Raw genomic sequence first — 27,461 nt, 5'->3', positions numbered from 1 at the left:
TTCTTATTCCATTCAGGTGATGGCCAGGGGTGTCATTAAGAAAGCAAGCACCCACATTCTGGATTTGGATGGGGAAAGTGGTGAGTTTCTCTTTCCTACCAAATTGTTGTTTTCCTGAGAGGCTAGGCAGGCGTGGCAGCCATAGGCTTCTTACATATAAATGCAGGGATCCACATCTATATGTCCCCTAAGATATGGGAAGAGTTAGAGCTTTTTTTCTATACCCCTACTTGGGCTATGCACAGATTTGCTCTAATCCGTTGTGCCAGCTGCCTCTCTCCTGTCCTAAGAGACAAAGAGTGATGGTCTGTTTTTAGAGGCTGCACCAAAATTCAGCATGCTTATACACTGGTAAATGGGACTTGACACAGGCCTTTTCAGTTAGACAGTGAGACTTATGCATCCCTGTGAGAACACTTCATCCTGTGTGGTGTATCGTCATGGCGATGAAGTTCATAAGGAGATCAAACCTAGGCATTTGGCTGCTCCGAGAGCAGGTTGTCTATACCTTAACTTTTTGCTCTTGTTTTGTTTGCTAGCCCATGGGGTCTTCTTAGTAGAGCTGCCTGTACAAGCTGATATTGCTCCAGTGGCCCAAATGCTTGTTTACACCACTGCCCCCAGCAGGGAGGTGATTGCTGATTCAACCAAGTTCTATGTAGAAGAGTGTTTCAGCAATAAGGTGAGTGTCTACTTCTTGAAGAAGCAGCCATCAGACTGCCATGTGGCCAAGCTCATTTATTTAGATTTAGCCTGGCAAGCTCTTTTATTTAGATTCCCTAACACTGGACAAACTGCTCATCAATTGTTACAGGTTGCTTCAGTGCTTAGTAGTTTTTGCTGGCTTGGAGGAGATCAACTGTTAGAAAAACAGTGCTAGCAGGGACTACACTGATAAAACCCCTCTTAGCAACGAGTCACAGCCACTGATCTCACAGATGGTCCTGGGTAAGAAAAAGGGAGAATGCATGTCTTACGTCATACTACAACCATGTATTTCACTCAGTATCCCACAAACTCATTCCAGCAATGAGGTAGCTGTTTTTGTGGTCACAGAACAAAAATAAAACACATGCAGTCCCAGTACAGTGAGAGACTTGTCAGGTCTTTGAACTCCTGTACATCTTATGCTGTCATTTTAATTTCTGTTGTATGTAAATGGAGATAAACCTTGCCTGAACTGCTGAGCAATGCACAGTGATGCTTCAGTAGCAATGATGAGACTGAAAGAGTATAGAAAAATAGAGCCTTCTTTCTGTGAGTATGTCTAGTATTGTTCTCTTATAGCCCCAAATATTCCTTATGCAGAAAAGCAGATTGATGTATGAGCAGTCCTAAGGAAAGAACAACTTCAGAATTCATGTTGGGACTTCATAATAGTAAACAGAGCACTACTAAAGGCAGTCCCTTGTCCTGCTAAAACCTAAGCTAAATGAGTTCTTGAAACTTGGTGTCATGCTAGGAGCTTGGTCACTTAAATTTTGTTCATATATTACAGGTCACAATATACACTGCATTAAGGCCTAGGTAGAAGCCAAGTCCCAAGTAATTTACACACTTAGATATGAGTTTCTTCTCGAAGAGCATCTTGAATTCAAAACTGCTGTCAGACCAGGCAGGACAGACTTTGGGCTATCTCTGTGTTAGATGTTTTTCTAGTAGCAAGATTGCCATAGGCTTTTTTCTGCCATTTCCTGAAGAATATTGTTTTTGCAGTCTCATGAGTCCAACCTGGGAGAGATGGGGGTGCCAGCAGAAGGCATGCTGTGGTATGACAGGGACATAAGGAAGGCTGGCTGCTGAAGCTGCTTTGTCAGGCAACGTGTTTACTCTGAGGATGCTTTGATTATTGCATGTTAGGGAATGGTTTGTACTGCTGAGAAGAGGGAGGATTTATGCAGCTCAGCCATCTTAATATGAAATCCTTTGAGAAGATGATGACAACAACTTCTGCTAGCAAAAAGGTGCTGAGGGATATGGTTTAGGGAATGTTAGGAATGGTTGGACTCGATGACCCAGTGGGTCCCTTCCAACCTAGTCATTCTATGATTCTATGAATATGCAGGGCTGAGGTTGGTAGGGAGTTGCTAGAGTTTTAAGTTAGGTTTTGGAGAATGCACACGAAGTCTGTCAGGCCTCAACCAACATACTCGTTCTTCAGAATCATTACCAGCCAGTAGATATTGCAATATTGCCAAAGTGCATCACTATTCCTCCTATTACCAAAGAATTTGCTAAGAAATTCTTTACAAGGTTATTTTCACACCACATACAATACCTGGGTGCTGTACAGAGACTGAACCTGATTCAAGACCATGTCCAGCTGCCTGAACAGGTCTTGCTACTATGTGGGATTGTCTCATCACATTCACAGTGGCCATAAAACCCAAAGCTGCTTTAAAAGTTTTATGAGAAATTGTGACCCTTGAAGTTGCCAAGAACAGGTAGTGCTGATTTGGTTGACATTGCAGGAAGGGAACCCAGCTCTGTAGTAGCACAGGATAGTGAGTTGTTTGTGCATGCGTATGTGGACTTTGTAAGGTTGGAACTGATGCACTCAATGGGAGGGAAAAGTCCTGCAAGGGTAGGGTGTAGCTTTTCCTGTGGTTACAGGTGGACTTGAGCTTTTCTCCTCCTGAAGCCCTGCCTTCATCTGATGCTCGCTTGCTGTTCAGAGCCTCCCCGAACTCCCTCTGTGCTGTCCGTGCTGTGGACAAGAGCGTTCTCCTCATGAAGCCAGAAGCTGACCTGTCACCCAGCTCTGTAAGTGCTTAGTCTATGGGGCAACTTGGAGTCTGGTCCGAGCAAGCGCTGCCCAGGGCTGGGGTGGAAACAGTGGAACAGTCAGTCCATATTGTCAGTGCTGCCAATGGAAAGCTGCCCTGTGCTCTTTCTCATCTTCCTCCAGTTGGCAAAAAGATGAGAACTGGGCAGCAGCCCAGTTAGGGGTTCTATGAGACTGTAGGGATTGTGATTAGGAAGCCCTTTTAAGGGGACTGCTTCTCTTAGCCAGAGCTAAATTCTATTATGTATTTGATGATCATTTTTCAGTTATTCTCTCCAGCCGTGGATTAATTTTCTTGAAGTAGCATCTGGAAGTGTCAGAGTTTATTCCCCACATGCCACACAGCAAATGACAATCCCTGAGTAGGAAAAAAGTACTGCAGATGGACTGGCCAGTGTAATTTTTTATATATTTGGGCCATGATCATAGAATGGTTTGTGTTGGAAGGGATCTTAAACATCATCTAGTTCCAACCCCCCTGCGATGGACAGAGACACCTCTCACTAGATCAGGCTGACCAAGGCCCCATCCAGCCTGGCCTTGAACACCTGCAGGGATGAGGCAGCCACAACTTCCTGGGCAACCTCTTCCAGTGCCTCACCAATCTTATCATGAAGAAATTCCTCCTTTTGTCTGTTCTAAATCTGCCCCTCTCCAATTTATCCCTCTCCATTATCCCTAGTCCTATCACTACAAGCCTTTGTAAAAAGTCCCTCCCCAGCTTTCCTGTAGCCCCTTCAGGTACTGGTAGGTCACTACAAGCTCTCCTTGGAGCCTTCTCTTCTCCAGGCTGAACAACCCCAACTCTCTCTGCCTGTCCTCATATGGAAGGTGCACCAGCACTCTGATCCAGAGTAACATGCTGTCCATAATGAAAGAGGCAACATCTCCAAATTCAGATATCTTTTTTGACTCCCAAATTCCCATTGTTCCCATGACAGGGAGGACCATGGCAATGTGGATCTATGTGCAGGTGATGTGACTGTTGTGGTGCTTGCTTCCAGCTCCCTCAATTGTGTTTTGTGGCAGTGGATGCTGAAAATGCCAAATACCCTGGCTCTGTCTACCTAGGTGTACAGCTTGCTGCCAGTGAAGGACCAGCGTGACTACCACTATGATTCAGACGTACTCTTGGAGGCACCCCTGTGGAACTGCATCCCCTTGACAAAGATATTTCTGAATGGGATCACCTATTCTCCAGTAGTGGAGGTGAATGAAGAGGACACTTACAGCATCCTAAAGGTATGGCCCTCTTGCATGGTTAGGGGATGGAGTGGGAGAAAGACTGAGAATGCTTAAGAAGTCTGTGGCACGATGCAATATAACAAGGGTAGTTTTTGTGAATCTGAATGATCCGACACTAATTTTTATCCAGAGGCAAGTTCAGTGAGTCTTAAGCTTCACTCATCTTGCCAGCTTTGATCCCAGCTTGGTGGAGACGGATCAGTCTCAAAGTTTCTTTCTTATAGGAAAAGCTTTTAGGTTGACTTCAAATAAGGTTCTAATGGGAGGTAAGTAATCCTATGTCATTACAGTTACCCAAATAAATCAATATGTTCTTGAGCTGCATGGTAGCCACAAATATTTCCTTCCAGAAAGAAACCTCTATATCATCTCTGTGGCTCATCCTGACTCATAGGCTGGAACTAGACTGGAACTAGTGCGCTAGAAATAGAGGGGAATCTATCCTTTGGTCTCTCTGAGCCACGCAGGCACCCAGACCCAAGGCAGGGGGGGATCATCACAGCGTCCAATGCACAGAGAGTAACAGCTTTTGAGGCAGTAGAATACCAGTGTCAAGTCTGCTATGTGAACCTCAACAGGAAGCAGTAACGAAAAAACATGTTTGTTTCTCTCCCACAGGAAATGGGTTTAAAGGTTTTCACAAATACCAAGGTGAGGAAACCTTGGTACTGCAACACGCCTGGAGGATCCCCCTATGCATTAGGGACTATTGAGAGTGGAGCACCTATGTATATGAGGGCAAGCGGTAAAGGAACTAGGTCTTGTTATTACCTCTGTTCTGAACAAAGATCTTGTCTGTGTTTTGGGTTGAATATCTAAAGAAAAGCTGGGGTTGTGGATTGAGCACCTGGAAGTAGCACTGAAGTGGTGGGTTCACAGATTTCAGCTTCTGCATGAGTGTAGGCCTTCTCTCTCTTTTCTTTTCTTTGGTTGTGAAGGTGTATAGACAGGCTTCGATAACTCCATGTTAGAATTCAACAGGGCCAGGCAGTTTTCAAAGACTCAGGCAAAAGATATTATTCTGCTGCTGAATTCTCTGTTCACTAGGCTTTTACAGCGGCTGACTTAAAGTGTCTCCAATAGCATTTTCAGTCTGTCCTCATTGACTCATCCAGTTTTATGCATGGTCAAAACCAGACAAAGGGGATGGCAAAATTTTCAGTGACAAGTTGGTAGTCTTTGGGGGCTTAGAAAGTTAAGATGCGTGTGGTAGAAGTCCAGTCTGAAATGGACTCACCTTATTTCTAAGGGCTATCTCAACTCTTAAGACTCTAGCTGTTTGGGTGGTAGAACTGACCAGGTCATCCTCCAGAGACTCATATTAAGGGAAATACCCTAGTAATTCTAAATTATTCTAGCTGGTTAACTGATTCAGAGTTTTCCTTTGGCACAAGTACTTGTGCTTTTGTACATGTCTAGTTTTAAGATGATTTCAACTTCTAACACATGTTGCTAAAGTGCGGGATACGTGATTTTAAATTAATTTAAACTGCAATAGGCAGCAGTAATAAAACTGAAATACCATGACAGACAAACACAAACAAGCCACTTGTCATTTTGCTAGGAGCTGTGTGATACAGCTCTGATTGATAGCATCTTTCTTGCATGCCCTGAGACCTCTGGGTCTGGAGGTGCCTGTTGCACAGTTAGTACGGATACTTGATAGCTACACAATTTTTATCTAAATGTAGAAATTAATTTAGCCAAAGTAAAGATTTTATTCAAGAACTTCTCTTCTTTATCTGTTTGAGTGAATTTCTCTTTCCATTTGTAAAAGCCAAGCAAGCCAAGTCCCCCCCCCCGCCCATCACCCCATCTTTGCTTCCCAGTTGTTCAAACCCAAAGAAAACAATGGCTTATTTTTTACCAGATTTCATCCCAAACTCAGAATATTTTCTTGGGAATAATTTTTGAGTGTGAAAATTTGTTTTAATCAAAAAGTCTGTTTTTACATTTCCCAGATTTCAACTGCATGTTTTTAGTTTGAGCATCTTCAGCCTAGTTCATAGATTTGGCAGGGAGGTGGTTCTCTGAGTCACATGACCCTACAAAACCTACTGCAACAGAGGGATGGTCCCTTGCTAGCTGGCCTGATGGGCTGGGGAATGATGTGACATTAAGATTGTACCCAAAGGGGAAAAGGCTGCTTGCACAGAAGGTCATAATAGCTCTTTGCTCAAACCAACATTCTTATTTTAACTTTTTGAAGTGCTGCCCCACAAACTTTGAGGTTCATTGAGGACCAGAAGGAAATAATGAAAGGTTAGCACACTTAATAAGCCTTGATCCTGAAACTTCACTGCTGCTGAACTTCACTGCTGCTGGTACCAGTGCTTACTACAGCCTCAGCAAACATCTGCTGCCAGCACAGCTTCTGATTGCCACGTAGATTGCCACTTTCTCAGACAGAAGCATTATACTGTTATAGATCTTGCTTCTTTTGAATTATCGGTAGGTGACTTCTTTTCCGTCTCATCACATTCAGCCTTTCGTGGAGGTACAGTTCATCCCACATCAGCCACATCTGAAGTGGTGACGGAAACAGTCCGAAAGTATTTCCCAGAAACTTGGATTTGGAGTTTAGTAACTATAAGGTGAGCACTGTGGGCTAATTTCTTCCTTTTTAATGAAACTGTTTTTATAAGGTATTTGCCAAGCCTTTTCAATGCTCGAAAGTCTTTCATTGTTTGCACTAATCACTTGGCAATTCTCTCAGATTGAATTCCTTTCGGTAATAGTTAGGTTAGTCCAAGGAGTGATCATGGCTCTGGAAGAAGATGTGGAATGGCCCTAGAGTAACAAACACACTGTGCCCCATCATTCACACAGGCGGTACTGCTCACTAGGCTGAAAGGCGTACAGATAGTCACCAAAATGCCATAAAAATCTTCCCTCTGTCTTTGTTGTCTGTGCTTCATCAGCTCTGAGGGCAATGCCAATCTAGATGTGACCATCCCTGACACCATCACTGAGTGGAAAGCCAATGCATTCTGCACCTCAGCAGGCACGGGCTTTGGACTGTCTCCGATAGTGTCCCTCAGAGCCTTCCAGCCCTTCTTTGTGGAGCTCACCATGCCCTATTCTGTGGTGCGTGGTGAGGCCTTCACACTGAAAGCCACCGTTTTCAACTACCTGTCTGCCTGCATCAGGGTAAGGAAGATTTAAAGCCGCCTCTGTACTTGTGTATCTTCTTGTTCATCTCTTGCCTCCACTTAGCTTTCTTATCTCTGAGTAGCTCTAGAACCTTATACCCTGAAACTCTTATATTATTCCTCTTATATACTCCAAACACAGAACCCACAACTCCAGCTCACTGCTTCTTTGCTACTGAAGAAGCAGTTATTGCTATGACTTCTTCGCTCCCTCATAATCACGCTTCCCTGACTGTGCCTCTCTCTGCAACTGGCAGGTCAGTGTGACTCTGGCTCAGTCTGCACACTTCCTGGCTAATCTGGTGGAAAAAGAGGAAGAATCTCATTGTGTCTGTGAGAATGGGAGGAAAACTGTGGCTTGGCTGGTGTCTCCCAGATCTCTAGGTAAGGGTCTCAGGGTGCTGAGAACTGCGGGAAGGGTATCTTTGTGCTGTTCTCTGCATATGGTATTGGATGCTAGAGCAACACAGTTTCCTGGGAAACACTACCGCTGAGTGTCTGTCTCATCTGCTGTTATTTGGCAGGCAAAGGTTGGCTGGCTCATAGTGTCCAAGGTTCTGTATGGTACCATATGCAATGCCATCAAGCCTCGCAGCACTTGGACAACATCTTCTGAAGCCAGAGATATTGCTGGCCAGCAGGAATGCTCTGTGAGCTCCAGCCTCCACCCCTAGAGATTAAACAATTACCCTATGGAATCTTTGTGCTTTGTTCACTGTTGTTACATGCTGTGGTAGCAGCTGTGGTGTGTGTGCAGGGTAACAGTGTGTTGAACAGCAGTGGGGCTGTTAAGTCCTACTGCTGTAGTGTGCTAGGTTCTGTAAAAGAGTCACAAAAATAGAGTTACATTTTAATGACAATGCAGATCATCTGCTCCAGGATGACTTCTGATATAGCTATGTTCTTGTGGGAAGGAACCGGGGCCTAGATGTGGTAGAAAATCTCCACACGCAGGACTTGCAAGTCACTGCAAGTGGCAGTGACTCCCCTCACCTTTCTCTGCCTGGCAGCACTGCCTGACTCCTGTTTCCTCCAGGGCAGGTGGAGTTCTCAGTGAGCACTGAGGCCCTGCAGAACCAGCAGCCCTGTGGGAATGCCATTGTGGAGACCCCTGAGAAAGGGCGTAAGGACACAGTCATCAGACAGCTGCTGGTTGAGGTATGTGGGCTGTGAGAAAGGGAGGACTGAATTTCCCCATAAGCTAGAGTATGCCCTGTGATGCAATTGGGCAGGATCATAGATAATCTCGTTTAGGCTGCCTTTCCCATGAAAGACTGGACCAGATGATCTTTTGAGGTACCTTTCAACCTGGGATGCTCTGTGATTCTATGAGATCGCTACATGGTGTGATTATATAATGGCCTTAGATCACCTTTATACTTGGCTGGGCTGCATAAATATAATAATATTTATGCAGGTTAATAACAGTGCCATAACACAGTCTTTTCCAGTACTCTAAACTTCCCTTATCCCCTGCTGTAGCTGGACTCATACTCCAATCCATCCTTCCCTTTGCCTCCTACCTGTCACCACCTGTTTCAGTACGCCCACTTTATGGCTTCTCTCTTCCTTTTGAGACAGCTCCAGCAGGCTTGCCGGTCAGCACGTGCTGCCTCTCTGCTAGTTGATTGGCTGAGAAAATGGCCTCTTAAGCTAAGTGTTACACAGTTCTGGTTTGCTACCCTAAACTGGCACAAGGATGAAGGTGGGAGATTCGAAAGAACTTATGGGAATTTGGTGGCTGTAGACAAGCATCCTCAAAACTCCAGATATTATAAAAGTCCATGAAAATATGCTAAAATTTTTCAGCTAATCCATTTCCTGTGGCAAGAAAAGTTGCTTATGCTATGTGGCATAGAGGCAAGTATTATGTGGAAGTATTGCATGTCCTTTATAGGAAAATGCAAGTTAATTATTCTGGATGTGGTAACTTGGGAGGTAGAGTCTATGTTCTTCTTAGCTTTTCTCTGTATCACTGAAAACCTATTGCTTGCCCCTTGTGTTGTATGATATCCGTAACGTCACCAGATATTAGAGTGCACAACGTCTTCCCTTTCTATTATTAACAGATACATTTGTTTTACCTGAAGCATCTGCAGCAATATTATAAATAGTACTGCAGACATCTCTTCAGGACAGCCCCCTAGAGCAATTGTGAAATTTGCTAACGAAAGCACTTGCTATGGTTCTTCAATCCTCTTATTACAAGGATAAGTGTCTCTTACTGTGTACAATAGTTGCAGGTCATCCATGTGATAGTCCTGCAGTGTCTCCCTTTCTTTTCCTGTCCTTTCTCCATGTGCAACACAACCAATCCCTTAGAATCATGTTTCTTGTACTTTCTTAAATTATTATTGAAGATCATTGTGTTTTGGGGATTGTTTGTGACTGCCTCTCCTTCTCTGGTTCACTCACTTCTCTTTTCAGGTATCCTTTTTAAGGATTCCTTTGTCTGTTTATACTTCCTGTCACACTAACTTCTCACCTCTCTTGTTTTCCTTTATCCTACCCAAGCCTGAAGGAGTCGAGAAGGAAACAACTCAGAACTCTATACTCTGTGTAAAAGGTAAAGTCCTCTCTCCCCACCCTCTCCATTTGTTCCTGTGTTGTTTGATGGGTGGGATGTGGCTGGAGGAGGAAAATAGTGCTGCCTCTATCATATTCCATATGGGCTGGTATTTTAGATAATGAAAACATGCCCCATCAGCTGGAAGCCTGAGACTTAAGACAGAAGGAAAGCTCTAGAGAATGGACCAACCTGCCTTAAGCAGGTTTAGCATGAACAGATTTAGCATGAATGTTTGCATCCCTGTTCTTGTGTGTGCTGAGCTTGGAGTTACAAGTGCTATCTCCTGTTTTCTAGCACACCCAGGAAAAAGCCTCACAGAGGCTGCCCTTTCACTGAGGTCCCCTCCCCTTCCATTAGCTGTTTCTTAGGGGATTGCACTGAAGCTGTTTGGGTCTTGTTTCTCTCTCAGGAGAACCTGTGAAAAAGAAGTTTTCCCTGTTGCTCCCCACAAATGTGGTACAAGACTCAGGCAGAGCGTATTTCTCAGTGCTGGGTGAGTAAGCAGCCTGGGAGAAGAACCATGTGCTGTTTCAGCCGTTCTTGTGTTGGCCTCTCACCTCACAGATTTTTCTTCTGGTTCCCAACACACCTTACTTCTGTCTTTCATCCTTTCTGACTTGAGCAATTTGCCTTCCAGTTGTGCTCTTTGTTTTCCCCTTTCTGCATATCGTTTTATGTAGGTTTCTCTGCCATTGCTCTAACCTTTCTCTCATTCCCTTATTTTCCTTTTCTCTGTTTTTCAGTGTTTCATTCCAGGATTTTTATCAATCCAGATTTGCTTTTGTTTTTCTCTGTCATCTCTGATATCTCTTGTTCAGTAGCTCCCTCTGATTCTGAAAGCCAGCCTTGAGTTTTTTTAATATCCATCTTGTATCTCCTGCTACTCAGGTGACATCATGGGCACTGCCATGAAGAACCTGCACCAGCTCCTCCAGATGCCATTTGGCTGTGGTGAGCAGAACATGGTCCTGTTTGCACCCAACATCTATGTCCTGGACTACCTGAACAAGACAGAGCAGCTGAGTGAGGAGGTCAAATCCAAGGCCATTGGATACTTAGTGAGCGGTGAGATGGGACATGGCTTTTGCTTTTGCTTTGGATTTTTTTCCATATCCTGCCTTGGGTGGTTCCGTCAGATGTTTGACAAATGTAGAAAGAGAACTTCTGTCATGCACAGATAGTCTCTGCTGTATGCTTGAGAAGGCCCTTCACGGCTTTTTGCTTTATTATTTTCTGTTACTTAAGCATTAAGGTGCCTGATCATTGCACCCACTTTTTTTCTACTTCCTAATTGGGTTGCAGTACTGTGCATAATTATTACATGACCTGCTATGGTGACTTGTCCATTGCCATTAATGTGCCCTGCCTTCCGTCTGAAGAGAGGTAGGTGTTGCTTCTCCTCATGCAGTACAAGAAGCGCACAGAGGTGGAGATGTACCAGGCCTACTTATTGGCTAGAATAAGACTGATCTACTCCTTGCTCCTTTGCCTTTGCTGGTACAGCTTATTTTCTGTTCCCTCTTCCCTCTGCAGACTTTCTGTGGCATCTGAATCTGGTTTTAACTCTCCATTGCAGGCTATCAGAGGCAGCTGAACTACAAGCACCAGGATGGCTCTTACAGCACCTTTGGACCACGTTATGGCCAACCTGGGAACACCTGGTGAGATTTCAATGTCACCTGTGTCTTCCTTATGTGCTCCTCTCTCTCAGCTACACGTTAACAATAAAAGCTGCATGACAGTAAATAGGAAATGCTGTTGCAGACCAGCAGCCTTTGAGAGCTGATGTGATCCCTGTGCTGCCTCCTACCAGGAGCCAGGTATGTGGCTGAAGCACATCCTCCCACCAGCAGCTCTGAGGACCCTGACAGACAAGAAGGAAATGGGAATAAATAGGGGAAGAAGAGAGCAGGGGTTCCACATCGTGACTGAGGAAAGCTGAAGAGTTGCAGTGACAGCTCTTCTAGACTAGCATATGCTGAGAAGGCTGCTGGGAAAGGTGTTTTCATGTATGCGGAAAGGGTAATTGCAGAACAGTGCTGTATGTTATTTTTTCTAAGAGTCTTGTGTGTTCTGAAGCAAAGACAGCCTAGAGAAGTATGTGTGTTGCCAGTGTGACTTACTGCAAAGTTCTGTGTTGCTCCAGCATATCATTTCTTGCATTTTCAACTTTAGGTAAGGGTAAAACTGGATGATTTCATCACCTTTGGTATGCTTTTAGTTGCTGAAACAGTAATTGGCTCTTCACAGCGTAATGGCTTCTCACCATGTGCCTGTTTTTTCTCCATAACTGCTGTAATCACTCTAGCAAAAGCTCTTTTAACATGATGTTCTTTACTTTAAAACTCTGGGGAGTTCTGGGAAACCCATGAGGTATAGATTTGTGCAAGAGTCCTGCCAGCAGACCATGAGCTGTCAGGGATTTAATTAGTCTTCCCTGTTATTTTGAGTATTGCCGATATGCAGATGATAATTGGCATGCACCCCCCTACTTTTTCAAAAGAGATTTGTTTAGAAACAGATCAACAATTGCTATCCTTCCAACTATAGCCTCAGCACAAAGGGATCAGAGGGTTTTATAAGCCAAGAGAGGGACAAGAAATTAAGGTAGGAAGCAGTTTTTTTGACAGAGTTTTTGAGGTGAAGATACATATCATCTGACTAATTGGCCCACAGTTCCCCAGGCCTTCTTGCCTTTATTCAGGCAGGTGATGTGCACTTGGGCACTGTCACCTAGATGAAAAATAGGCCTGCTCAAGCCTTTTCACTGCTCTTTCTCTCTTTCAGGCTCACAGCTTTTGTCCTCAAGTCCTTTGCCCAGGCCCGGCCTCACATCTTCATAGATGAGAAGCACATCCAGGATGCTTTGGTCTGGCTGTCCTTGAAACAGAAGGAAAACGGCTGTTTCCGCAGTTCTGGGACACTCCTGAACAATGCAATGAAGGTAACATGTCTGCCTGGTTGGTTTTTGTGAGGCTAGAACTTGACTGTAAGTCAGATGGGTCCAGCTGAATTTTTTGAGCATACAGGCAGACAGGAAATTCCCATCTCAATGGCAAGAAGTGAGGAGCCAGAGGCCTTTCTGTATGGTCACCACAACAGGAAGGAGAATGAGGGCTAACCTGCACTTTATGAGACGTCCTGATAATTCCACATCATCTAGAGTTGGAGAAAAGTGGGAGAAGCTAGGCAGGCTCGGCACTTACCTTTGTGTTTCCCTGCAGGGTGGAGTGGACAATGAAGTCTCGCTGACAGCCTACATCACTATCGCATTGCTGGAGATTCCTCTGCCTGTAACTGTACGTGGCTGCACCCTAACCTGAGTCAGTTATGTTGATGACACTGTACAACCCAGAATTTGCTCCAGACTGGAAAAAGGACTTGGTTGTTGGGCCTTGGGATATAAGAATTATATGCTGTTAAATTTGGCGTATCTGGGACGCGTTGTACCCTATTCGTTTCTACATCTCATTCTGGCAGACCCATCCTCGAAGTTCAGTGCAATAATGTGTTATTAGTAAGGCAAAAAAATCATTTCTCCTCAGCCTTCCAACTACTGGTTATCTCTTTCCAGCACTCAGTGGTGCGTAATGCTCTGTTCTGCCTGGAAACAGCAGCAAACGAGAAAGAAAGCCATGTCTACACCAAGGCTCTGATGGCCTATGCCTTCGCCCTGGCAGGGAAGGAGGAGAAACGGAAAACATTGCTTAGCTCACTTGAAAAGGAAGCTGTGAAAAAGGGTGAGTGCTCCTGGTCGGCCATCTCTTTCTTCCAGCCAACTGGCATTATGTCTCCCCTTGACAAAATGGCTTTTTTTGGTGGGTCAATGGCTGCAGCACATGGCTTCTGTGGAGGGGCAGGTTGATGGAGGGAGAGGAAAGATTTGTGCAAAGGGGTTGCATTTTTGATAACCCTCTCTCGGTGCCTCGTCCTACAACTTCACTCTGAGTTCACCAGGAAACAGCAGGCACCGTTCCCACTGGTGATGAACTGAAGGGTAACTCTGCCGGCATCTGTCCCCGGCCCGCTCCTCTTGCCACACCAGACACTGCTTAGCAAAGACTCAGTACTGTTTACGGCCACGGCTTCATTCCAGTGCATGCGCTCAACATAGACCAAAGCTGACCTTGCACAGCACAAGGGGTGATAAATCGGGGAAAAGCTGCACGTGCTGAGAGAGAAATCAAACATACAGATTGTTTTGGAGTCCACAGCAGAAACTCTGAATCTTCCAGGAAACCATGTCATGACTTGGAAGCATTCTGGGAAAGTCAGGCTGGCCAGTGGGTTTGCCCGAGAGTTGGGTAGCAAGGTTGTGAAGGATGCATCTCCAGCACCTTTTGCCTTTTCCACTCACAGGTAGTCACATTTTTGGGGTCATTTTGCCTCATATTGCTTGTCACTGCCTGACCCCAGCATCTCTACTCCAAAAAGGGTAGGAGTGTCATCCTTTTTAGGTCCCTGGTCCCTCAAGGTGCTCAAGGGCACAAATGCCTGTGTGACTGTGGAGTTTAGGACCAAGGGGTATCCAGGCATGAGGACTGAGCCTCAGCAGTCTCGGACTAGTTGTAAACCTGCAGCAAGTGTAAACCTAACCCTTCCCACTTCATCCTGCATGACAGGCACATCCTGGAGCCTCTGTCCTCCCAACTGGACTGGAAAAAAACCAAAAACTGCCCTTCCATAACTCCTAATAATTGCCTGTTGTTTTCTTTCCACACTCCTTGCTCTTGTGAAGATGGGTCTGTCCATTGGCAGCGGCCTGGGAAAGAGCCCGAGGTTGATCTGCCGTACTATCACTACCGAGCTCCTTCTGCTGAAGTGGAGATGACAGCCTACGTGCTCCTGGCTCACCTCACCTTGCAGTCAACACCTTCCCAGGAGGAGCTGTCATCTGCATCCCTTATTGCAAAGTGGATCAGCGGTCAGCAGAATCCCAGTGGAGGCTTCTCCTCCACCCAGGTGAGCTGCTTCTGTCCCGTGCCCTCAGACATCAGTGTCAGAAGATGGAAAGCGTCAGAGACCTGCATGGGAGCACAGTAAGCTCCACCAGGGCAGGGACTGTAGCATCTCCTGTGGCTGCCAAGTTCCCAAGAGAGAACTAGAGGCTTTTATGTCAAGTAGTGTGTCAGGGAACAACTGATCCTTTGGTTAGAGGCCTGGTTTTCTTGACACAGTGGGGCAGATCGGTGGTGACCCAAGGGATGTGTGTCTGTGTCACTGGAAAGAGCTCCCAACCCCATTTGTTTGTTTGTGCATATGAAGTTGCTGCTTCACCCCGTGGAGCAAGCAAAGGCTGCGCAAAGCTCCACGTCAGGGACCTCAGGGAACACACAACTGCAGGACAGAGGGCACAGGAAGAGAATGGAAACATGCAAAAGCTGCTTCACCCTCTGTGCTTTGTACTTACAACTGGCGAAAATGAAGAATGGACGAGAGGGGCCTGCCAGCTTCAAAGGGCAGGCTGTGGGAGAACAGGCTGTGGGAAGGCTAGGTGTATCCCTCTGAGAGATGGGATCCAATCTTTTTCAGGACACAGTGGTGGCTCTTCAAGCCCTATCCCTGTACGGGGCTTCCACCTATGCCAAGAGTGGAGCAGCTTCCAAAGTGACCCTGCGATCCGGAGGGGACTTCCAGCAAGACTTCCAAGTGGATCCCACAAACCGACTGCTGCTCCAGCGCGTGCCCCTGCCCCAGGTGCCAGGGGAGTACAGCACAGAGGTGTCTGGTGAAGGATGCGTCTATCTGCAGGTGAGGGTTATGGGGGCAGGTGGCATCCTGGGAGGAGAGGCCCTGCCAGGGAGAGGGCAGAAGGAAAGGCAGCAATGGGAGGGAGGAAAAGCTCTGGGAGAGGGAAGAGGAGAAGAGGAGAGGTGTGTGGAAGAGAAATGAGTGGAAAGAAAGGAGTGAAAGGTCCGCAATGTGGAGGAGCTGTGAGAACGGGAGATGTAGGGAGGCAGGACAGGGAGAGGATGGTCTCTCTCACGTGCTGAGCATGCACGCATGCACGCTCATACAGAGCTGCTGCCTCTCCCCTAGACAAGCCTGAGGTACAACGTCCAGCCCACGCAGGAGGATGCACCCTTCATGCTCCATGTGTACACGATCCCAGAGACGTGTGAGGACTCCAAGACTCTCAAGGTCTTTGACATAGGCATAAACGTCAGGTGAGTCCGTGTTTGGCTTTGAGCCTTCTTAAGATCCTGCAGGAGCTGGAGGTCTGGCAAGCTAGTCTGAAAGCTCTGGAAGGACAGTGCATCCCCAGGAAGGTGGGCAAGAGGTATGTGGGCTGGGATGAGAGGCTGTGGAGGAAGGAGAATTCCTGCAGTGTTGGAGCTGTGTGAGCAGCCCAGGGCTGGGCTAGCGAGAGTCTGCAGAGATGACCTGGCGTAGCTGGAGAAGAAGGTGCTGGACTGTCGGGACGTGGGGGGTTACCAAGTGTTATGGGAGAGATGGAAGTTCCCCCAACTTTGACTTGCAGTGCGCTGACTCTTTGCTGGTTGGTCCCTTAGTTACACCGGGGAACGCAATGAGTCCAACATGGTGATTGTTGATGTGAAGATGCTGTCCGGATTCGTCCCTGTGAAGTCCTCTGTGAGGAAGGTAGGAGCCTGTTTGTCAAACAAGCCACCTCCGGTTTCTTATCTTCAAGACACCTTCCAAGTGTCTGTAGCAAGTAAAAAAGGGCTTCAGAGTCTGAATCAGCTCCATCTTGTCTTGTTATCTGCACGTTTGCTGTGCACAGCGTTCTCTTTACATACCTGGGTCAAGGCCAGCACAAGGGAGACAATGTGATGACTCTAGGAAAAGCTGACTCCCAGTGGACGTACAGCTCTATTATCACTGTATCCCAACAGCTCCCTAGAAGCATTGTGTGTGCATAGGATACCCAAAAGTAGTGTTATTCCCTTTTCTCTCCAGCTGATCCAACACCTCCTTATAGCACTGCATTTGGTTAGGTCTTGGGTTACTGTTTGAGACGCTGAGCAGGTGCATGGGTTGGACAATAAGGGTGACAGTAAGATGCTGCAGAACTATCATGTCAGAAGGGATGTATGTTTGTTGAATCGTTCCATCACTGTGCTTGAACCAGTGCCCAGTCCCTGCTGGAGTCAGGCTGTACTTCATCAGCCAGGGTGGCCATGGAAACGTAGTGGCACACCAAGGTGGCAGTTCCATGCTTCACGTTTAGTTCCGGGAGCATCCCGGTGTTCCAGCCATAGTATAACTCGTCCACAGGGCTGTGCCAGGGGCACAGGGAGAGCACCCTCAACTGTATTGTCTTGGTCTTCTTTCTTCAGCTGGAAGGCCACCCGGTTATTGAGCGCACAGAGTTGAGTACCAACCACGTCCTAGTGTATCTGGAAAAGGTGAGTATTCCAGGCAAGGATGGGTCAGGAACACAGGCATTGGGACACTTGGCCACACAGGATGAAAGAGCAGGGAGAGCAAGGGGACTGGGGCCGTGCAAAGGCAGTGGGGTGCACGGGGCTGAGTGGAGTTGCCCCTGAGCCCCCACCACCTGCCTTCCCTTTCCCAGCTGAGGAGCGAGACCTTCAGCTTCTCCTTCACAGTGGAGCGGGACATCCCCGTGCAGGGCCTGAAGCCGGCACAGGTGAAGGTCTACGACTACTATGAGACAGGTGAGTGTGGGGCTGAGGTGCCATGGAGAGAGGGTGGCAGCCGCACACACAGAGGGTAGCGGGGGCTGGGGGACCCACAGCTGCCCCTGGGTTGCGGTCTTCTCCACACTGCTCAGATCTTCAAGTGCAGAGTCACCTGAGCAGAGCAGCCACCCTGCAGGCAGAGCCACAGCTGCAGGGGGTCCACTGTTCCAGTCCAGACCCGGGGCACAGCTGTGCCCTGCACTTCCAGGCAGACCCATTGCCCCCTGTGCCTTTGCTGTCCTGGCTGCTGCACTGGGGTGGCATTGACAGAGTCCCGTGTGCCCTGTAGCGTGCTGAGAGAACGTGCAGAGTGTGGCTGTGGCTGCTGGTGCTGAGTGGCTCTGCCTTGCTTCTGCCACTTGTGACAGGGCGTGGCTGGGGCTCCCCTCACCCAGCTGGGATCTGAGGGAAAGCTGAGGGTGGTGACAGTGGTCTGCTGTAGGGCCTGGGAGAAGCGTCTCTCTGGTATCCACCCCTCTGCCAGGAGTGCTGAGGGGCTCTGACACCCCATCCCTTCCCTTATGTTTTCCAGATGAGTTTGCCACACAGGAGTACAGCGCTCCCTGCACTGCAGGTAGGGTGCACAGGAACAACTGAGATGTTCCTGCATGGACTATTGGAGGACATCTTGAATTAAAGTCTTTGTAGACCATGTGTTTCCTCAGCCTGAGGTTACTCTCAGCTTTTATCTTCATTGTGCCTATTGCAGTCTGTAGGCATGCCTCAAGACAGAGAGCAATACTGCCACCACATGCCCTATGTAAGGTCAGATACAGTTTTAATTTTGACTCACTGAGAATGGTAATTCCAGTGCTACTGCCTTGGCTTGCCCAGAGGCACTTGTCTTTTCCGGCATACGTATGTGTCATGTATTGTTAAGGTTAAATAAGGTTAAATCTCCCTTGGGTCTGAACACTACATTCAGCCTTTATGTCTCTGCCCTTTTCAGGGTCGCTTCTGCCGTGCTGCAGTACAGAAGGGTACTGTAGAATTGTTTCTCAAACATATTGGTGAAATGTTGACCTTATTCATGTCTTTGGTGGTGATCTTCCAGGCTGTGCTAAGGGTTATTTTTTCCTTTCCTTTGGGAAGCCCAGGTGCTGAGAGGGAATGTGTACTGGGATGGCTCATCTCTCTCTGGGATATCTCTGCCTCCTGTCCCCTCTCTTGTAGCATGGCTGTCTCAGACATGTCCAGCAATTTTCATTCTATTATCTGTCTGCAACTGAACACTTTTAGGTGAAGGAATTTCTCAGGTTTTAGCACGGCCTGAATTTGCATAGCAACCAGGACTCAAAGAAGATGGCCAGAACTCTGGACACTGCTTTCCTAGGATACTTACTCCACTCTGTCTTTTTCCTACCTCCAGACAAGGCTGAACAGGGAAATGTCTGAAGAGCGCATCTCATCTGAGTCTTGCTGGATCAGATAGTGTTTCTCTGCCCCTAGAAGATCTTCTTGTTGAGAGGGCCTATTGAAATGTTGCATGAGGACACCTCGACACCAAAATAGGAAGTAGCGCTGTAAATAAATTGTCTTGATTCTCATCAGATGCCTCTGGCCTTATTTTTTGTTACTGTGTCTTTTATCTCCTCTCATCCATACCTCAGACTGTCTAATGCCCAAGATTTAAATCCAGAGCTATCCACAGCAGGGCAGTGTTTGGCAAGTCCTCAGGAATACCAGGAGGCAGACAGCTTTTGGCAGTGAGGAGGTTTGTCTCCGTGCTTGCCAGATCTCCAGGAGGAGAGGAAATCCTACCTGATCCATTATGTACTGGAAGCTTGGCTCCCTGCCTGTAGAAGTGGGCATGTTCTGAAAGAAAATCCTGAGACGTAAACATCTGATCACATCACCTTTGATCCCACTGTGAAATCACTGCTATGAGGTGGAAGGACAGTGTAAACCTGTACAATCTAAACTTGCAGTAGACCAGCTTGAAGTGAAGGGAATATCTGTGGACTTGCCCATTCTAGTAATGAAGACGTTGTCTGCTTGCTTCTAAACAGCTGAAGGGAAATTGGAGAGGGACTGGGAACTTAACAGTGTCATTAGTAAGACTTTCAACCAAGAAACACTATGATCCAAACTGCTTGTGCTTTTCATTAGAATTTACCCTATTTTCCTCAGTGGAGAGCTGTTGATATTTTTGGGGTGTTTTTGAGTAATTTTACATATTTTTTTTTTTTCTTTCTCACAGCTAGGCTTGCAGTGCTTCAGCCAAATTCAGAGAGGAGACCTTGGATTCCCATCTGCTAGTTGGGGTTAAACTTTTTGCATGTCAGTTTTCCAAATGATCATGTTCTCTCTAATCTAGATATTTCCCAGGAATGCAGAGGCAATCAGCCTTAGTTCAGTAGGACATATGGCAGTAGGACATACATCTGCGTATTTTATTTACCTTGCTCTATGTGCAGAGGTGCCTTTGACCCTGCTGACATAAGTTTATGCAAACACACCTATAGGAGTCCCTCACGCAGGTTCTTTCATGTACATAGACCCAGACTGTCAAAAATGTAAGCCACCAATGCAGCAGAATACTTGTACTTGTTTCAGTGATGCAGAAGATCTTTGCATTGTCATTGCCCATGTGGATGTCTAAAGACCCTCTTTTCTCTTCATGAGCTAGAATTCCGCACTGTGTGAGAAAAACAATTTATGCTGATCCCTTTTATAGCTGTCCCTCTGCTATGGGGTCGTGAGCGACTGACTGTACTGAAGAGATACAGTGCCAGCTGTGACCATTAGTTAAGGACAAGCAGGTTCAAAAGTGCCAGGTCTGCAGACTTTTGCATGCAGACACAGGTCTGCAAATACAGACCCTCCTTTACTGCTGTTTGTGTTTGGATGGCAACGGCTCCTTCATTTTCATTTACTTTTTGGCAATTACCATGGTTATGGTGTCCAATCTTTTCTACTTCAAATGAAGTGAAGTAATCATCACGATAATTTCATTTAAAAGTCTGTAAAATCACTAAAGCATGTTCCATTCACAAAATCTGGATAATGCTTTTCTATCATGGAAGGAGTTAACACTAAGTTTTGCTGCCACGTGTTTTTAAGTTATACAACATGTACCTATTGCCCATGTGCAGCCACATCACTTGTCATTTGGGGCACTTATCTGTAAAGCTGTTTAGTATCTCCCTGTTTGACTAGGCTCTGAGTCATCAGTCACATACTTGCAGGTCTTCCATGGCTTGCCATGTAGAAAACTTTAGAAAGGCTACCTTAAGGAAGTACAAGAATGTCTGAATATGGAATTTCTATCCCCATAGAGCAAGGACTTCATGCTTCAAAGACAAATCAGAATGGTCTAAAATCAAAACAGTTTCACTCAGCAACCAAAACCTTTGTTGCTTTGGAACAGTAATTGCCTCAACATAGGAAATTAGGTAGTTTTACTATTTCTAAATCAAACCAAAATGCATTTATTATTCATGCTTGATTAGAAATTTTGCTCAGTTTCACTGAAGCCACTTCATTCCATAGACTTGTCTGAATATGACGTGTTAAAAGGGACATAATATTAGTATCTAGCAAAACAGATGAAGAACTTTATTTGTTTTCAATAACACTGTTTGGACAGGTACACTAAAAAAATTGGGTTTGTATGTTGGATATACAATAAGCCACGACATATAATGATATGCATTTCATGAGAATAAATAGTCATGTAAGATCTTTCTGCTATTCAAAAGTTAAAATCAGAAATTAATGGGACAAACCCAAGAAAAGCAGAGCATTCCTCAAGGTATCTAGGAGGACTATGGACAGTTTCACCAAAGCAACTTTATGATTTAATTAAATGTGCTATTTAAACTAGACTTAGGTAGGTAGGTTACCGGCAAATGCCATTAGATTCTCCTTGGGAATTTCCAGAAGAAGCAGACACAAGATATGCAAATTTCCACAAGAAGACCCAAGCTTCAGCTGAAGAACAGGCAATTATAAGTTAGCACCTGAAGGCATAATGCATGCACACATCCTCCTGCCCACCATGTACACTCTAGTCTTACAAGAGGGCAGAATGTTTATCTCCTCCTACTCTTCTGCAAACAAGAAACAATTCTGGAAGGAGTGGCTATGGGGCACATCGCAGAGATTGAATTTCATGTAACATTACCTGATCATCCAGGCTACCTACTGGTGGGAGACATCAATAGGCATCTGCAGAGTTCATTTCAATTAAGGTTATAGTTTCTAAGCCAGAGGAGAGAAATTGTTCTTAAGAGGTACATGTCTTTCTCTGTGGATTAAACAATTTCAGAGTACATAACACTGAGAGTACTACATTAGAAAGGCTGACTCCAGCTTAAATTATTCTGTCCTTTTTTATTTCTTTTTTTTTTTTTTTTCACTCGTCAGCCCTTTTGCCCCTTTTGCACACAGACATGGCTGGATAGGATGCTTCTCAACATAGAAGGCCAGAAAGATTAACGCTATGACTGGATACTGGGAAGGAAGAAACAGAATTGGGAATAACCTGTTCAAAAATCATTGGTGAGTACAGTTAATTTATTTGTAAAGTTCATTTCCCATTTCTCGCAGGTGCTGTACATCTGTCCTTTAATCCTCTCCATAGATGGTGGAGGTGGTAGTGAGGTTCAGCAACTGAGAGTATTTTTCATGCATTGCCTTGGTCTACTTCATCTGCAAGGATGAAAGAAGATGGGAGGGTACAGGAGTTAGAGAGAAAGTTGCTGGTTCTCTTGCCTAGGCTGAGAGACAGAGCAAAACGTGGGTGTGCGAAGTCAGGTTGTATGTGAAACACAGTACAGGAGAGAGTTGCTGTTTGAGCAGGGCTAAGGGTCATCCATAGCACTCAAAACTCACGTCACCTACAAAGCAATGTGACACTGAGTGAAACTTGAGACTCTTTCTGACCCATAGGAGAAATAAGCAGAACTGAACGTGTCACAGCTGGGACGGTCATGGGAGCACAATGCAAACAGGCTGGAAGGATGTTGACTCAGCAATGAGATATGCTTTTACAGTGTATTTATTTCTCTGCAGAGAATGGTAGGAATGCACTGCACCAGTGGACAGTGCTGTTCAGGGCAGGGAAGGCAGCTTTCTGCTTTGCAACTGAGATCTGCCTTTTAGTCAGTGCAAAGCACCTTTGGACACCTAGACCAGTGGGACACCTAGACCAGTGGATGGACCTGTTAACTAGCTATTCCCATCGTCTTTTCCAAAGGGGATAAAATCTCTGTCTGTTAGCACATATGCAGAAAAGTAGCCTAAAATCTCAAGCCTTCCCCCTTGTCTTGGACTGGACAGACAGACCACACCAATAAAACCTTTGGAAATGTTTTACTGTCCACTCAGTGTCAATCTTAGGTCGTTTTTCCTTAAAGGGAGGCTGTAGGCCCAGAATCAGAAGAACACAGATGTACCTACAGACACTGCTCAGATTAGCAAGATACATGGACTAAAAGTGTGGGAGCTCACGCTGTTTTCCAAGACATCAGGTAAAAACACAAAAGGAGATAAATTTCACTGTTTATCACCAGCATGAGACAAAGCTTTCACTGTTGCAAGTCCAAATCACTTTTTCCCTGCTCTCAAATGCCACAGTCAGGCCCTGTAAAAAAACACTTCTCAGGGTCTCAGTGATTTGCAGAAGCTCCCATATTCCAGACACCTGAAAATGGTAAACTGATGGGAAGCCAGACCTGTCAGTCTTCATACTGGAAGACTCCATGTGGTACAGGAGAATTATTACTGGTCAGGGCCTTCCACAAAAGATCCTACATTACCTGAGCTCTTAAGCCAATATGTGGCTTTGCACCGTAGAGAACCCCTCAAAGGTCATACCCTCTCCATCCTGCTAGCTCAGACTTCAAAACAAGACTGAGGGCTGGCTGCCAAGCATCATGAGGAATGCCTGAATCCTAAGACACCTCCCCTCATGCTTGGGCAACAGGGTAGCTGAGCAGGAAGCATCTGTTGCTCCAGGTAGTAGCTACCAAAGGCAAACTTGCCATCTCTCAGGATCCAAGGAGAATGACACTGCCTAAAGGCATGCTATGATGTACCAGCACCACTATGGGTTTTGCCGTACAGTTGCTAAGCAGGCTAGAGTGTGATATTGGAGAATTACGACCCTTCACAGATGAGTGATATGTCTGTGTGTACAGATCAGGGGTCAGTTTTCTGTCACCATACAAGAGAGACAAGCCCAAGTTCCTGTAAGAGACAAATATTTACCTCTTCAACAGCAGAGGCTGGGAGGAATTCTTCTGTGACGAGGAGTTCCTACTGCAGTTATGGTTTCATGCTCAGAGTAGGAAGGAAAGGGCTAAAAGCAGCACTGCATTACAGCTTAAGTGAAAAGAAAGATATGCCAGGCTTTGGCTGGAGGTTCTGGAGCGCAGCATGAAATCCTGGTAGGTCTGACCATGACATGCTACTTTGTAGGCTATCTTTTGATAGCCTTGATTTTCATTATCACTCTAGACAGAGTGCTTTTGAGGAAAAGCCTGTCCCCTCGTGGTTGGAAAGAGCCAAGTCCCGTCAGCATGATCCCACAGGGACAACTAGTTGGATCTATCAGGAAAGACCAGAAGATACCTCGTTCATGAGTCAAGAGTGATACGTTACTCGAACTCAAAGATGAAGCCCAAGGGCCTGTAACAGAGTAACAGGGACAAAGCCTTCACTCAAGACAGGACAACCTAACTGGGGAAACCACTCTGAGAATTCAGGGATGGTGGATTTTGAATGAGTGAACGTTTTGCCCCCTGTGGTCTCAGTATTTCATACAAAATATGTGTCTGTGAGTTCAACCAATCTCATCCAAATTGCCCATCAAACAAAAAGAGATAGTTAGCAGACTGAAAATACTACAAAGAAGATGTAGACAACCTGCAATAAAGGGAAGATCTCTCAGTACCCTACCTGCAGTGCAGGGAGCGCTGTACTCCTGTGTGGCAAACTCATCTGGAAAACATAAGGGAAGGGATGGGGTGTCAGAGCCCCTTAGCACTCCTGGCAGAGGGGTGGATACCAGAGAGACGCTTCTCCCAGGCCCTACAGCAGACCACTGTCACCACCCTCAGCTTTCCTTCAGATCCCAGCTGGGTGAGGGGAGCCCCAGCCACGCCCTGTCACAAGTGGCAGAAGCACCAGCAAGCCACTCAGCACCAGCAGCCACAGCCACACTCTGCACTGGGGTGCCCAAGGGCTGCTCAGCACATTCTCTCAGCACGCTACAGGGCACACGGGACTCTGTCAATGCCACCCCAGTGCAGCAGCCAGGACAGCAAAGGCACAGGGGGCAATGGGTCTGCCTGGAAGTGCAGGGCACAGCTGTGCCCCGGGTCTGGACTGGAACAGTGGACCCCCTGCAGCTGTGGCTCTGCCTGCAGGGTGGCTGCTCTGCTCAGGTGACTCTGCACTTGAAGATCTGAGCAGTGTGGAGAAGACCGCAACCCAGGGGCAGCTGTGGGTCCCCCAGCCCCCGCTACCCTCTGTGTGTGCGGCTGCCACCCTCTCTCCATGGCACCTCAGCCCCACACTCACCTGTCTCATAGTAGTCGTAGACCTTCACCTGTGCCGGCTTCAGGCCCTGCACGGGGATGTCCCGCTCCACTGTGAAGGAGAAGCTGAAGGTCTCGCTCCTCAGCTGGGAAAGGGAAGGCAGGTGGTGGGGGCTCAGGGGCAACTCCACTCAGCCCCGTGCACCCCACTGCCTTTGCACGGCCCCAGTCCCCTTGCTCTCCCTGCTCTTTCATCCTGTGTGGCCAAGTGTCCCAATGCCTGTGTTCCTGACCCATCCTTGCCTGGAATACTCACCTTTTCCAGATACACTAGGACGTGGTTGGTACTCAACTCTGTGCGCTCAATAACCGGGTGGCCTTCCAGCTGAAGAAAGAAGACCAAGACAATACAGTTGAGGGTGCTCTCCCTGTGCCCCTGGCACAGCCCTGTGGACGAGTTATACTATGGCTGGAACACCGGGATGCTCCCGGAACTAAACGTGAAGCATGGAACTGCCACCTTGGTGTGCCACTACGTTTCCATGGCCACCCTGGCTGATGAAGTACAGCCTGACTCCAGCAGGGACTGGGCACTGGTTCAAGCACAGTGATGGAACGATTCAACAAACATACATCCCTTCTGACATGATAGTTCTGCAGCATCTTACTGTCACCCTTATTGTCCAACCCATGCACCTGCTCAGCGTCTCAAACAGTAACCCAAGACCTAACCAAATGCAGTGCTATAAGGAGGTGTTGGATCAGCTGAAGAGAAAAGGGAATAACACTACTTTTGGGTATCCTATGCACACACAATGCTTCTAGGGAGCTGTTGGGATACAGTGATAATAGAGCTGTACGTCCACTGGGAGTCAGCTTTTCCTAGAGTCATCACATTGTCTCCCTTGTGCTGGCCTTGAGCCAGGTATGTAAAGAGAACGCTGTGCACAGCAAATGTGCAGATAACAATGGCAAGATGGAGCTGATTCAGACTCTGAAGCCCTTTTTTACTTGCTACAGACACTTGGAAGGTGTCTTGAAGATAAGAAACCGGAGGTGGCTTGTTTGACAAACAGGCTCCTACCTTCCTCACAGAGGACTTCACAGGGACGAATCCGGACAGCATCTTCACATCAACAATCACCATGTTGGACTCATTGCGTTCCCCGGTGTAACTAAGGGACCAACCAGCAAAGAGTCAGCGCACTGCAAGTCAAAGTTGGGGGAACTTCCATCTCTCCCATAACACTTGGTAACCCCCCACGTCCCGACAGTCCAGCACCTTCTTCTCCAGCTACGCCAGGTCATCTCTGCAGACTCTCGCTAGCCCAGCCCTGGGCTGCTCACACAGCTCCAACACTGCAGGAATTCTCCTTCCTCCACAGCCTCTCATCCCAGCCCACATACCTCTTGCCCACCTTCCTGGGGATGCACTGTCCTTCCAGAGCTTTCAGACTAGCTTGCCAGACCTCCAGCTCCTGCAGGATCTTAAGAAGGCTCAAAGCCAAACACGGACTCACCTGACGTTTATGCCTATGTCAAAGACCTTGAGAGTCTTGGAGTCCTCACATGTCTCTGGGATCGTGTACACATGGAGCATGAAGGGTGCATCCTCCTGCGTGGGCTGGACGTTGTACCTCAGGCTTGTCTAGGGGAGAGGCAGCAGCTCTGTATGAGCGTGCATGCGTGCATGCTCAGCACGTGAGAGAGACCATCCTCTCCCTGTCCTGCCTCCCTACATCTCCCGTTCTCACAGCTCCTCCACATTGCGGACCTTTCACTCCTTTCTTTCCACTCATTTCTCTTCCACACACCTCTCCTCTTCTCCTCTTCCCTCTCCCAGAGCTTTTCCTCCCTCCCATTGCTGCCTTTCCTTCTGCCCTCTCCCTGGCAGGGCCTCTCCTCCCAGGATGCCACCTGCCCCCATAACCCTCACCTGCAGATAGACGCATCCTTCACCAGACACCTCTGTGCTGTACTCCCCTGGCACCTGGGGCAGGGGCACGCGCTGGAGCAGCAGTCGGTTTGTGGGATCCACTTGGAAGTCTTGCTGGAAGTCCCCTCCGGATCGCAGGGTCACTTTGGAAGCTGCTCCACTCTTGGCATAGGTGGAAGCCCCGTACAGGGATAGGGCTTGAAGAGCCACCACTGTGTCCTGAAAAAGATTGGATCCCATCTCTCAGAGGGATACACCTAGCCTTCCCACAGCCTGTTCTCCCACAGCCTGCCCTTTGAAGCTGGCAGGCCCCTCTCGTCCATTCTTCATTTTCGCCGGTCGTAAGTACAAAGCACAGAGGGTGAAGCAGCTTTTGCATGTTTCCATTCTCTTCCTGTGCCCTCTGTCCTGCAGTTGTGTGTTCCCTGAGGTCCCTGACGTGGAGCTTTGCGCAGGCTTTGCTTGCTCCACGGGGTGAAGCAGCAACTTCATATGCACAAACAAACAAATGGGGTTGGGAGCTCTTTCCAGTGACACAGACACACATCCCTTGGGTCACCACCGATCTGCCCCACTGTGTCAAGAAAACCAGGCCTCTAACCAAAGGATCAGTTGTTCCCTGA

At 47.0% G+C, this 27,461-nt stretch overlaps 2 protein-coding genes across 3 annotated transcripts in view; one reads left to right on the top strand and one right to left on the bottom strand.

Moving 5' to 3' along the window:
• The window catches only part of LOC104060648 (alpha-2-macroglobulin), a 30,203-nt gene extending 11,238 nt beyond the window's left edge, over positions 1-18,965 (top strand). Inside the window, exons 13-37 of one of the 2 annotated variants that reach the window (XM_054069199.1) lie at positions 17-80; positions 540-682; positions 2,614-2,763; positions 3,857-4,027; positions 4,649-4,775; positions 6,516-6,624; positions 6,952-7,180; positions 7,440-7,566; positions 8,219-8,340; positions 9,697-9,748; positions 10,161-10,244; positions 10,640-10,816; positions 11,328-11,412; positions 12,539-12,695; positions 12,976-13,050; positions 13,326-13,491; positions 14,490-14,713; positions 15,284-15,502; positions 15,791-15,918; positions 16,264-16,354; positions 17,053-17,121; positions 17,292-17,394; positions 17,951-17,992; positions 18,128-18,183; positions 18,788-18,965. In XM_054069199.1, the coding sequence (XP_053925174.1) occupies positions 17-80; positions 540-682; positions 2,614-2,763; positions 3,857-4,027; positions 4,649-4,775; positions 6,516-6,624; positions 6,952-7,180; positions 7,440-7,566; positions 8,219-8,340; positions 9,697-9,748; positions 10,161-10,244; positions 10,640-10,816; positions 11,328-11,412; positions 12,539-12,695; positions 12,976-13,050; positions 13,326-13,491; positions 14,490-14,713; positions 15,284-15,502; positions 15,791-15,918; positions 16,264-16,354; positions 17,053-17,121; positions 17,292-17,394; positions 17,951-17,992; positions 18,128-18,183; positions 18,788-18,850 (3,033 nt within the window). In that variant the 3' untranslated portion in view covers positions 18,851-18,965. Of the gene's footprint in view, positions 1-16; positions 81-539; positions 683-2,613; positions 2,764-3,856; positions 4,028-4,648; positions 4,776-6,485; positions 6,625-6,951; positions 7,181-7,439; positions 7,567-8,218; positions 8,341-9,696; positions 9,749-10,160; positions 10,245-10,639; positions 10,817-11,327; positions 11,413-12,538; positions 12,696-12,975; positions 13,051-13,325; positions 13,492-14,489; positions 14,714-15,283; positions 15,503-15,790; positions 15,919-16,263; positions 16,355-17,052; positions 17,122-17,291; positions 17,395-17,950; positions 17,993-18,127; positions 18,184-18,787 lie in introns of both variants that reach the window. The other variant, XM_054069196.1, reaches the window with a different exon arrangement.
• Positions 18,966-20,864: 1,899 nt separating this feature from the next.
• Positions 20,865-27,461, bottom strand: part of LOC104060659 (alpha-2-macroglobulin) — a 39,730-nt gene continuing 33,133 nt past the window's right edge. The window contains exons 30-36 of the mRNA XM_054069183.1: positions 26,839-27,057; positions 26,423-26,550; positions 25,987-26,077; positions 25,219-25,287; positions 24,946-25,048; positions 24,322-24,363; positions 20,865-22,071 (exon numbers count right to left, since the gene is read on the bottom strand). Of these exons, the coding sequence (XP_053925158.1) occupies positions 22,046-22,071; positions 24,322-24,363; positions 24,946-25,048; positions 25,219-25,287; positions 25,987-26,077; positions 26,423-26,550; positions 26,839-27,057 (678 nt within the window). The 3' untranslated portion in view covers positions 20,865-22,045. The remainder of the gene's footprint in view (positions 22,072-24,321; positions 24,364-24,945; positions 25,049-25,218; positions 25,288-25,986; positions 26,078-26,422; positions 26,551-26,838; positions 27,058-27,461) is intronic.

Source organism: Cuculus canorus, chromosome 1, assembly GCF_017976375.1.
Source record: "Cuculus canorus isolate bCucCan1 chromosome 1, bCucCan1.pri, whole genome shotgun sequence".
Lineage (NCBI taxonomy): Eukaryota > Metazoa > Chordata > Aves > Cuculiformes > Cuculidae > Cuculus > Cuculus canorus.
This window is presented reverse-complemented; position numbering and strand designations above follow the sequence as displayed.